The 11,901-nt window shown below is 31.6% G+C and overlaps 2 protein-coding genes across 3 annotated transcripts in view; one reads left to right on the top strand and one right to left on the bottom strand.

Annotated features, from left to right (window-relative positions):
* RB1 (retinoblastoma 1) overlaps positions 1 to 11,901 on the top strand; it is a 132,302-nt gene that overhangs the window by 73,957 nt on the left and 46,444 nt on the right. The gene's annotated exons all lie outside the window — the stretch shown is intronic.
* LPAR6 (lysophosphatidic acid receptor 6) lies at positions 6,184 to 8,191 on the bottom strand. Its single transcript, XM_004680253.2, has one exon. It carries the CDS (start codon positions 7,470 to 7,472, stop codon positions 6,444 to 6,446), a length of 1,029 nt encoding a protein of 342 aa, XP_004680310.1. The 5' UTR covers positions 7,473 to 8,191; the 3' UTR covers positions 6,184 to 6,443.

Below are 11,901 nucleotides of genomic sequence, written 5' to 3'. Positions count from 1 at the left end.
AGACAGAGTGGGGAGCAGATCAGGCAGATCAATCAAGCACACTGCTGAGGGGAGCAGTGGGCGGGTCAGTGCGCCAAGGTCTGCCCCTCCGGGGCAGGCGGGAATCGAACTCATGCGGAAGTGGCTTTAGCTTCTCAGTGCTGTGCTTTAACCCGCTGCGCCACCAGAAAGGGCCAAGTATAGCAATATTTAGTGAACAGTTTTGAAACTAGCTATTTTGGCCATCATCAAAGATCACAACATGAACTATAACCCAAAAGGTGTAATTTTTTAGTACTGTATTTTAGTACGGTAATTATTTTTATTTAAACAAACTGCTTTTGATTAGGTAGTATACATAAAATACCTTTCTCCAGATAGCCTGCATATTTTACACTCATGTAATTAAATTTATTTTAAAATAAGAAATTGCAATAAAATGATTAACAGGTTTCTATACTCTGTTAAAATATGAGCTGACAAGGAAGAACTGGTTATATAATTGGAAAACTATCATTTTCTTAAAGAAATTAAATTGAAGGTTATGTTGTCCATAGGATTTGCTTTGTTTTCATGGGGAAAAAACCCTTTGGTTGGTATTTTTTAGTTAATAGCAGTAAAAGGGTTTAAGTGTAGTGTAACTTTTACAAGGAGTTTTAGGTGTCTGATTAAGAAAATAAGACATAGCTCAGGTAAAAATATAACTAGTAGTGATATAAGTAAGCATTAGCAAAGAAGAATGTATTTAGGGGTTCCTGGGCCTTGGAGGATGAAAGGATTTTGTCACAAGAGGGCAGACTGAGCTTTATAGGGTAGGAGTGAGGGAAGGGGCGAGTTGGTGCCATGTGCCAAAATATTTGTAGTCAAGTAGTGAGAGTTTTGAACATAGGACAAGTAGTAGACTAATCTGGAGGGGACGAATCTTGTTGGGTAACAGAAAAGAAACCAGAAAGTTTTATAGATAAGGACCATATATTGAAGAACTTTGAACTCTGAAAGTCGACTTTTCCTTTCAGGCAATGAAGAATCTTAACAATTTTAAAACTGTATATTAAGTGACTGTAGTAAAATGGTGATTTAACAGATGAATTTGGTTGATGTTCCTGGATGAACTGAAGGGAAGAAAGTATAAAGTAGCCTGAGTGAGGGAGTAAGTAGTCTCAATAACATGGTAACAAAAATGATATGATTACAAAAGAGGAGGAATGGATAAAAATAATAATTACAGAATGAGACGCATAAGGTATGAGACAGAGATGGACCTTTCATATTATCTAACCCAAAATCTTTAAAGTTAAAGAGGTCAGTATACAGAGATTAAATGACTTACTTTAATACTAATTTGTATAAAGGCCTCACTAGAATTGATGTCTACCTTTTAAAAGAACTTTGTTTCATTTATTTTTAACTATGGGACTACTATATGTCAGGCACAAAAACAGATGTAGTTCTGGGTTGTTTTTTTTCTCTCTTTCCCATTCTTATGAGTTTCCTTACATTTTAGTATATCTTTACTATTTATTTTTGTAAAAGTAAGCAGACAGACATGTTTTTATTTCTTACCAAAAAAGGTAGTATATACTGTATTTTCTCTTTTATACCTTGCTTTCTGGAAGTCACTATCTTTTTCATTCCTTATTAAAGCTTACATACTAACAGTTTATAAAGCATACTATAATTTTTTACACTGATCTTTTATGCTTTATGCTTAGATATTTAGTTAATATCCAGTATTTTGCAGTTGCAAACAATGCTGCACCTTGTGTGTTTGTTACTGAAAATATTTTTCTTCAGGATAAATATCTAGAAGTGACCATGCTGAGTAAAAGGGTATATGTGTTGTATTTATGTGTGTTATGTGCTTTAAGTACTGCCAAATCCCGATCCATAAGTATTGTACCATTTTTTATTCTCTTCAGACATGTATTTTTTCACTTAATTTTGCCAAATAACAACATTAACACATTCTTCCCATATATCATCACCATCATGTCATGAAAGATAAGGGGCAGTTTAATAAAGGACATTTCTTTCTTTTAAATTCCTATTATTATATAATAGTGAAGTACTATTGTTTTATATCCTTGTTAATATTTTGACAGTGTAGGATTTCTCCCCATCTGTATGGTCATTGTAGCTGGTCACCACCAGAACACTCATAGCATTCATAGTCCTCTCCCACGAGTCAGATAGTGTGTTTATGCCCCACAACCTCCCCATCCCATTCTTACTCCTCCCCTTTCTTCCATGCTTCGAGTCTATGGTCAGCTTTCAAGGGTTGATTTTAATGTTTGTCTTAACCCTTTGTTTGATTCTTTATTACATAAATAATTGGTAGCATGTAGAATTTATCTTTTTCCTTCTGACTTCTTTCACTTAGCATAATCCAATAAGGGACATTTTAATAAAGGATGGAATCAAACTAAAGGATAAGAACATCTCTTTAAATTTAAAGTGAATAAGTAGAGATCTTATTTTGCTTATTTTTTCCTCTTTTGATCAAGATAAAAGCATATCTAATAATAAGAGGGATTTTTTTTAAATGTATGCCCAATTGTTTCTTTCTATTAGAACACAGAACACTCCACATCCCCTCAGATTTTAATATGGCTTAGCCCTCCACCTTTGTCCACTTTCACTTTAACTCCTTAAGTATACCAAGTATCCCCCACAGGACCTTTGTATGTGCTATTCTTCTTGCCACTATGAAAGATTATAGACAAGTTAAAACAAAAAGATAAAATAGTCCAAACAGTTTTTATTCTGATTCTATCTTAACTTGTATGTGACAGGTTACTTAGTCTTTTAGCTACTCGGTTTCCACTCCTCAGTGTAAGGTGAAGTAATTATATCAAGTAATCTCTAAGATCTTTTCAGTTTTAAATTGTGAATTTACTAGAAGGCATTTTGATAGGAAGATAATAAAATTCAACACATTCACCCTATAACTGTTATCAACAAATTGGCTATAAATATGGATTACTTATTTATTTCTCATTCTTAATATTTACTTAAAATTTAAGGATTTTCAAAAATTGTATGATTGGTTTAATTTATATGAGTAAAGAGGTTTTGAGTTTAACTGATTATTAAATTCATGAATTCTTTCTACTTCTGGAGTCCATAATCCTTGATTCTATTTTGCTACTGCTTTTCGTCATTTCATCATGAATTCCCTGCCCTTTTTATGAGGTTATTAGAGTAATTCTTTTCTATAGAGGGAGGAGGGCAAAAGGCTTAGTAGAGAGGATATCTTGGAATTAATTTCATATTCTTAACTATCTTAGTCTGTTCTCCTGTTTAGTTGATATTTTTTGTATACTTTTAAAAAATGACTTACAGGAAATTGATAGCATATGTTAGGTAAAAAAGATGAAGAGATAAAATACAAATTTGCGAATTAGTGATTTTAGGGGCATGTTTATGTTGATATCTAGAAAATTTTGCTAATTAAATATTGTCAGTTATTTAAAAACTCTGATCAATGGTAATATGCCCATTAGTACTTTTAGTTTGGGATTTATTTCTAAAATGTCACATTATAAATGAATAATTTGATTCCCAGCCCTGATCAGAAAAGTTTTTAAAAATTTAATGAAGTAAGCACTGTGTATAGAATTTTCTACATAAAAATTTGTTCACAACTGAGAATACTAGGTCACATCTTCCCTTTCTTTGAATTCTGGACTGGTTTGACATAAGCCCTAAAAATGTTTGGGTTGTTGGATATTGGGAATTCTGCAATGTAATTATAGTATCTTTATATATTAAAATTGCAGATACCATGTATCCAAAAATTTCAGGGCTAATAATTGCTTTAGCATCTTTAACTACATACCATTAATAAATTAAATATTTCTCAGTTGAGGAAATTAAGTTTGCTAATATTTTGGCTTTTATTGATATTCCCAAACTGAGTAAATGATGCCAATATTTGTAATTAAATACCATTGTCTTTAATTAAGACATCACAAATGTACTTTTTAATCATATAGAATATAGAAATGTAAAGTAAGAATTTGATAAAAGTGTCTTCAATTTCTTTAAAGATTTCCTTGCTAAGTGTCTTCAGTTTCTTTAAAGATTTCCTCTGGGTGTATTATGTTCAATCATATATTTTCAAACATTTATTTAACTACATTTGTTTGGTATTTCCTCAGAAAGTACCAATCCATTGGCTAGTGGGAAGCTTCTTACTATCCATACCTCAAAATTTTCTCATCTTCTCTTCCTTTGAAGGAAAAATTAGTTAAATTATCAACTGCTTTATTAAAGATGTGTAAAACAGTGGGTACAGTGTTTGGGAGGAAAAATGTGGTGCTGTCACTAAAAGGTAGCAAGAAGGAAAAATCCTCAGTTTTATCATAGGCTTTCTGGGTAAAGGGCAAAGAAGAAACTATAAGAATATATAATTTATCTTAAAGTGTACCACTAATAAATAAAAGACACATTATTAATTTTTCTGTCCTTGTAGATAAGATTTACCCAGGATTTTAATTTTTAGAAAACTAGTGATTGCTATGTTACTTTGTGAAGAATGTTACAAACCTTTTGAATAATTTTTCTGTTAAAAGGGAACAAGTTTCCCAATGAACATAGAAATAACAACTGATGATTTTTTTGCTTTTGTTTTTAAGTAATAGCTATGCTTTGAGATACACTTACAGATATTTAAGCTAAGGAAAATTCTGAGAAATCTGCTACAGTTACATTGCCTCTTACTTCTACATCAATAAGCTAATAATTAATTTTCAATTTAGAAGTATATGCTTAGAGTGCTAAATATATTGGAGTAGTTTGAAATAAAAGTAACTTAAGTAAGTTGAAAGCATGTTTCATTTTTTGGGGATATAAAGGACTGTACTTAATTTCTTCATTTTTTTTGTAAGAATTAATTTTGCTTTAAATTTATCTAAAGAAAATGATGACTTCTTGAAAAAAAATCCTCTACTGTGATTTTATTGAAATGATGGCACACGGGTGAATTGGTGATGGGAAGTCCATGGGGATTACAAGTGGGATGAAAAAATGCACCAAATGAAGAATAATGCAAAAAATAAGAAATAAGAACAAAATAGAAAACAAAAGAAAAAGGAATTGAGTTTACTTATCGAGTAAAAGACTAAAATTTATCTGAAGTCATTGAATCCCTGACCCAGTGAAAAACAAGAAGCAAATTAAAATCTTGGGAATATTTTCCAAAATTATATTTGGAACTTGAAAGTATACTGTAAGAATAACATAGGTTGAATGCTGAATTATTTTCTCAAATAAAAGCATTCTTTTTCAGCTAAATTTTAAGAACTGCTTGAATTTGAAAATGAAGGCATCTTAGAAAATGACAAATTTTATTGCAGTTGGTATCACAGCGTAATTATATATCTTATATATAGATTATATATCTTATAACTCAGAGGAAGGCTTTATATGTTTAATGAAATGAAAAATGTGATTGCACCAATATTTGCTGCTGCTGCTTTTTTATCTGGAAAACTATGTTCGTAGATATACATTATTTTGGCAAACAGAATCTTGTCTACTTCAAATAATATTTGAACTATTCAGTATTTGACTTTAAATGGTCAAAAGAGAAGAGAAAGTGGTGTGTGTATTTTATTTCATGAGTACCTACTATTGTACTTACTATCTTACTGTGGTGTTTTTTAACTTATTTGTGACATAGAAATACCTTTAAAATATATCTCTACTAGTATTTTAACTTTTAAGAGTCTGCTTAGCAAAACAACTTTGTTAGTGTACTCCTGCTCAATTCTTGTCACATTTTGAAGTTGATATTCTACCAAATAAATGGATCAAAATAGTAATTTAAAAATTACTATTTTTTAGCATTTGCTTTTGTGAACTGCCTACAAAAACAAAATCCTTAATATTATCAATCAGTGTAACTTCTCATGTTCCTGAGTGTTAATGTTACTATTCTACCAAAGACTACACTTTTAACCTTAAAATAAGTTTGAAAACCACATTCTTTTCAAATTACTCTTCTTATATTTGTTATTATAATTTAGTGATAAGGTTAGTAGTTTCCATTCAAGTTGAAACAGAAATCAGATATATATTAAGTAAAAATATTAAATATTTAAGTGAAGCTTTTAATATTTGTAAATCATTCAGTATAAAATTACTGATAAATTCAGACAGTCCAGATGATCACCACATGATTTAAATCATAGTCACTTTTAAGTTTTGAACAACTCTTTAAGGGCTTTTTTAATAAAGAGAAAGCTACAAATCAAAAGGGCTCATAAAAATAGGATGGAATGCATATAAGAATAGAGTACATTTTAATGTTTAATACATTGGATACAATTTTTTTACACTAAAACTTTAAAATGTCCACTTGTTTATTTTCTTTGAAAGGTGTAGAAATAGTTGTCCAAGAAAAACATTTTCACAGTTGGAGGAACTTGGAGGTTCTGTCCCAGTGGTTTTATTTAGTCAGCTTATATTGTAGATTCGTTGTCAAATATCTTATTTTTTAAGGTCTGTAAGCTATGTTGAATAAAGTTCTCTGTGCCTTGAACTTCAGAAAATCTGGAGTCACTTCTCCTAGTAGACCAGTTTTTCATTTTTATTGAATTCTGAATCGTCTCAGAGGTGAAATAATAAACTATAGGGTCAAAGCAACAGTTTAAAACAGCAATGCAGAGAGTGATTGGGTACATGGTCCTTACAGCTTTGGCCACTGAGCAGTTAACAAAAGTCTGTGTTCTCATAAGAGAATATAAAATAAGGTTGATATTGTAAGGGACGAAGCAGAAACAGAATATGACCAAATGTACAAAAATCATTCTTAAAATTTTAGTTTTGTTTATTTTGCTTCTGCTTAATGTAACAGGTTTACTTAAAGTTCTTAGCACCATACTAGAACAAGTTACATTTAAAATTAAAGGGATAAAAAATCCCACTATTTCTATGAAAATTACAATCCGTGAGAGATAAGTTTTCCAAGTGTCTTTAGGGAAATTTTCAAAGCAGGCGTTTGAGATGTTACCTTGAGGGTGGGTAGATTGAAAAAAAACTGCTGGTGCACTTCCTCCGACCACAGTAAACCACACAGCAATGCAAACAATTTTTGCGTTGCGTTTGGTTCTTAGAGTCTTTGACTTAAACGGATAGACGATTGCCAGAAATCTGTCCACACTAATACAGGTTAAGAACAGAATACTTCCATACATATTAGTATAAAACAGCATCACTGAAATTTTACAAAGTAAATCTCCAAATGGCCAGTTTCGTGTCGTAAAGTAAAAAATCCTGAAGGGCAAAGTAAAAACGAAAAGCAAATCTGACATTGCCAAGTTAATCATGTACGTTGTAGTTTCGTTTCTTATTTTGAGGGTACATGTGAAAATATAAATGGCAGCACAGTTGGATATTAACCCAAGCACAAACACCATGCTAAATGTGCACCCATACAAAGTGTACTTAAAGGAGTCATCAAAGCAGTCAGAGCTGTTACTGCTTACCATTATAAAGACAGCCAGTTTACTGTGTTGAAGTCCTTTGGTCAGCTGCAGTCTCCTTCGGTATTCTCAGATTCTGGAAACTATAACTTCCAGTGTTTGCAGATCCTTTGGATTTTTGCTTGCTTTTGTAAATAGCTCCTTTTTCTCCAAAATCTCCAAAAGAAACATGAAATTTGTTGCTGTAGTTTCCACTTGGTTCCTTCAAAAGGAAAATAGTATCATTTTCTTGTCTTCACAAAATCCGTGAATCCAGGACTTAGTTTAACTGAAGAGCAATGTTTTAAAAATGTAGTTAATGAAGCCAATCCATTGAATTTTAAATGTAAAGAAAAGCTTTGTTTTGAAATGGTTATAAACTACTTAGTAGGTAAACTATTTCAGTAGTCAAAATTAATATTCTAAAATTAAAACTTCTTTACATTCCAGAATTTTTAAACTAAAGTTTAGCAGTCTTCTTTTGCTTTTCATCGCAGAGTTTCAGAGACTTAAACATTCCCAATTTGTTCTCATTTCTTCTTACTTCTTTTAAGTGAAGATTTCCTTTTTGGTGTATTTGTAGAAGATCCCAGAAGGTGGTAAGTAGGAGTCTTAAAGGTTCTGAAATAAATTCCTAAGCATGTTAGCTCTTGCTGAATCAAGGCTTTTTCCTCCGTAGCTAGCTGTATAGTGCGCTGGGCTTTCTCTGAAAAGAAGAAAGGCTTGCTAGATTTGTAGTATGACATCACAGGAGGAAGAGGTTGGACTAGGACAAAGAAAGGTTTCAGCTCAGTTTGTAGTTTTTTTAATCTGATAATGTGTCTGTGGCGAATATACCTAGAAGGCTTGCAAATGGTCACTGACTGTTTAGCAGAGCCCTCTGCGCTTTAACTCTTTTTATGCGGAAATGCTTCCTGGGATTTTGGCCACCTCACAGAGAGTTTTCTTTCTTTTATCCTCTCCCCTCCCCTCCTCTCCCTGCCTCCCCCACTCCGGCTTCCTTCCCTACTCTCCCTTTTTTCTTCTATTTCTTCTTCTTTTTGGTAGTAAAATTTAAAAAAAAAAGGGGGGGGGGAGGGAATCAGTTATAAGCCACTCTCTTGTTTGATTGCCTTTGTGTTGGGATATAACTTTTTTTTTTTTTTTACCTTACTCAAGTTGCTTTTATTAAGGATTTAGGATTAATGGGATTTTAGGGATGAGAGGTACCAAGAAAGTATCCTGTACTTCCACTGTTTATTTAAAAAGACATCATTAAAACGTGAGCTCACAGGAAGTAAAGGATTACAAGAATAAATAATTACTGAATAATCAACGGTAGCAAATGACATCTAAAAGAAATTAATCTGTTTATTCTGGTTCTGTTTTGCTTCAGAAAACAAATTTTGGTAAATTGGAAATTATTTGTATAGGCTTAGGTGACCAAAACTACAGGATAAGGAACCAGGAGAAGACAAAAAAAGGGATTTATTTTATTGTATTTTTGTACAATTTTTAAAAATTGTTGGAGAGGATATGACTTTTTATAAGGAAAAAATTTGAATATTTATAAAATGAACTTGTTAGTTATATCTAAGTAGTAATATTTTAAAAACTGTTTAGTAACTAAAGTGAATTTTAATCTTTTGATTAAACAAAAGCTAAGAGTGGTAAAACACTTGGTTAAAAAATTGTAAAAATATATTTTTTACAAAATATTGAGGTAAAAATAATTGTACCTCACGATTTGATTTAATTTAATCAGTCTGATTGTGGGTAGCACAAAATAATTTTCTAATATTTTCCCCTATTTCCTATAAAATTTAATTAATACTTTAGATCACTTCTGATTTTAAATTACCACCTTCACCAAAGAATGGATTCAAGAATGCTTTTTGTTTGGTGTAGTATCAGTCATCTTACACATACACAGAACAAAAAATAATCCTTTTAAGTGATATTTTTTCACCTAAGTTGATTGAAATAAGGTTTGGAAAAATAGCATTTATAAAACTTGACTAAGTTAAGTTAAAATTATTCTTATTTCCTTAGCCCATCTCCTGCCACCTCCTAGCATGACATTAGCTATATTAGAATGTAGTTGATCATTTTATATATATATATATACACACACACACACACACATATATGTGCATACATATATATATATGTATAATACTCGTTTTTTTAAAGCCCAAATGAATTGAAAAAAGAAAGTGTGTGTTTCTCAAGGATTAAAGATAGAACATATGGATATATATTTTTCTTAACTTTAAATTACTATTTTTCAGAAAAGGCTAGATCCAGTTGTATTTTATTGTTGTTATTTTCCAATTTGGTTCAGTTTGAACTAAAACTCTTCAAATATCAGCTAGGTAAATTTGGGGATTTTTTTTTTTTTAAGATTTATTTATTTTGTGCTTACAGAACTCGGGTACAGGCCAGAGGCACAGGGGCAGTGAGAGCCTTCACCAGAGACAGAGTGGGGAGCAGAACAGGCAGATCAACGAAGTACACTGCTGAGGGGAGCAGCAGGCAGGTCAGGAGAGGTCTGCCACGCCATGTGGTCACCTCCGGGGCAAGCAGGAATCCAGCTCATGTGGAAGTGGCTTTAGCTTCTCAGTGCTGTGCTTTAACCCGCTGCGCCACCAGGGAGGGCCGGTAAATTTGGGAATTTAAGAGCAGTTATTTATCTTTCATAAATCACTTATCTAACTTAAAAATAATAACATGTTTTATACTGGTTTTACACCTTTTTAATTTTGGTTACTTGTTAGTGTTCAGAAACCTTTGTTGTTTGTTGATGAATCTTTCTGGAATTATAATATATTTGTATTGCTTAGTTAGACTCAGAAATTTATCTGTGATCAACTGATACAAAAAATGAGTATTGCAATTAGTATAAAATTTCAAAGGACTGAATTTCTTTGTATCAAATTGGTATAGGAAAAGGTAGTGTCTATGTTCATATTAGAAGACAATGAGTAGAATGAAAAATGGGTATGGGAAGATATTCTTTGTTTAAGCCAAGCATAAGAATTTTGTTAATATTTGGTTATACTATCAAAATTAAGCATTAAAAGGTCTTTCTTCATATTTCATAGCATTTTTTAAAAGACTTTTCTAAAATCCAAATAAGATGCTATGTGCTTTTATTATAAAGGAGACCAAAGAGGAACTGATTAAAAATTTACAGTATTCCTTCACTGTAAAAGTTTTGATGACTATAATTGAAATTGTACTGAAAATAACATTGAGAATATGAAATATGCAACAACAACAAAATGGATACAAGAGTTATATAAAACAAACTGAAGTAAATTTTCTATACTGCAACAGAAAGTATGAAACAAAATTTTTAAATGTCAGAAAATGTTCTAAATTTCATTTTAGGCAATTCAGTGCTATAAATGTTTGTCAGCGAGTTGATTCTTTTGAATTCTTTATCATTTCAAATCTATATGTATGAGAAAAACTGCTTTTTCATTTTAGATTTTTTTGAAGCATATTATATTTTTTCCCCAAAACAAAACTTTTCAAATTGAAAAATGAGTATTTGTAGTTTATCTTTATATGTGTGTGTGTGTGTGTGTAAACAGATGGTTTAGCAAAACAGAAAGTTTATTAAATGCCCCAAAAAGTTATGGGTATATTGATTTCATTGAAATATATATACCTTTATTTCATAATTGCCAGCGCTTAATGTTTTTTGTACTCTTTACTGGAGCATGAGTCATCTACCCAGTTCCAAGAGTTGAACCAGTTTGTAGGGTAAGTGAGAGTAGAAGAAAGATTTTAAAGGGTGATGAATGTTGATTTATAGCAAAGTGAAATGGATGGGAATGATGGCTGAAGCAAATTCAAACAAAGGGGTGAAAGGAAATAAAGTGAAGCAGGGTTGTTGTTGTCTAGTCCTTGAGTAAGCATATTCATCACTGCCAGCACTTGAGTTGTCCCTCTTTCCTGTCTCTGCCTCCTAAAATCATGTCATATTTTTCTGTGGCCATCTCCCAATTTCATTATTTCTTTTCTGTATTACTTCCATACTACTTAAATTGTTCTACTTTAAGACATACAATTCAATTATGATTAAAAGTCAAAGAAATAATTACAATACAGACAGCTTCCAGGGGAGCTGCTATCTAAGGACTGACCCTTTGTTTTTTTTTTTGTTGATGTAACATTGCATTATATATTACAGGTATACATCATTATAAATCAGCTTCTGTCTCCACTACGGAATGAAAAAAAAAAGTTCACCACTATTTTCCAGTTCTGTCCTACACCATACAGTTGACCTCTTTTAATCAATTAATCCTCCACCCTGTTCTCTCTTCCTAATAACCAGTAATTTGATGCTAGGTTTCAAAAGTTTCTTTTTGTTCTATTTATTTGTTCTGTTTCTTTGTATATCACGTATGAATGAAATCATATGGTGTTTGTTTTCCTCTAACATTTCACTAATATTAGACCTTCT

This window comes from Condylura cristata, unplaced genomic scaffold, assembly GCF_000260355.1.
Source record: "Condylura cristata isolate star-nosed mole 26May11 unplaced genomic scaffold, ConCri1.0 scaffold00010, whole genome shotgun sequence".
NCBI classification, from domain to species: domain Eukaryota; kingdom Metazoa; phylum Chordata; class Mammalia; order Eulipotyphla; family Talpidae; genus Condylura; species Condylura cristata.
The sequence above is the reverse complement of the archived record's forward strand: the minus strand, read 5'-3'. Positions and strand labels throughout refer to the sequence as shown.

Excerpts from the sequence above, each read along its gene's own strand:
- LPAR6 (XM_004680253.2), bottom strand. The coding sequence starts at position 7,472 with ATGGTAAGCAGTAACAGCTCTGACTGCTTTGATGACTCCTTTAAGTAC.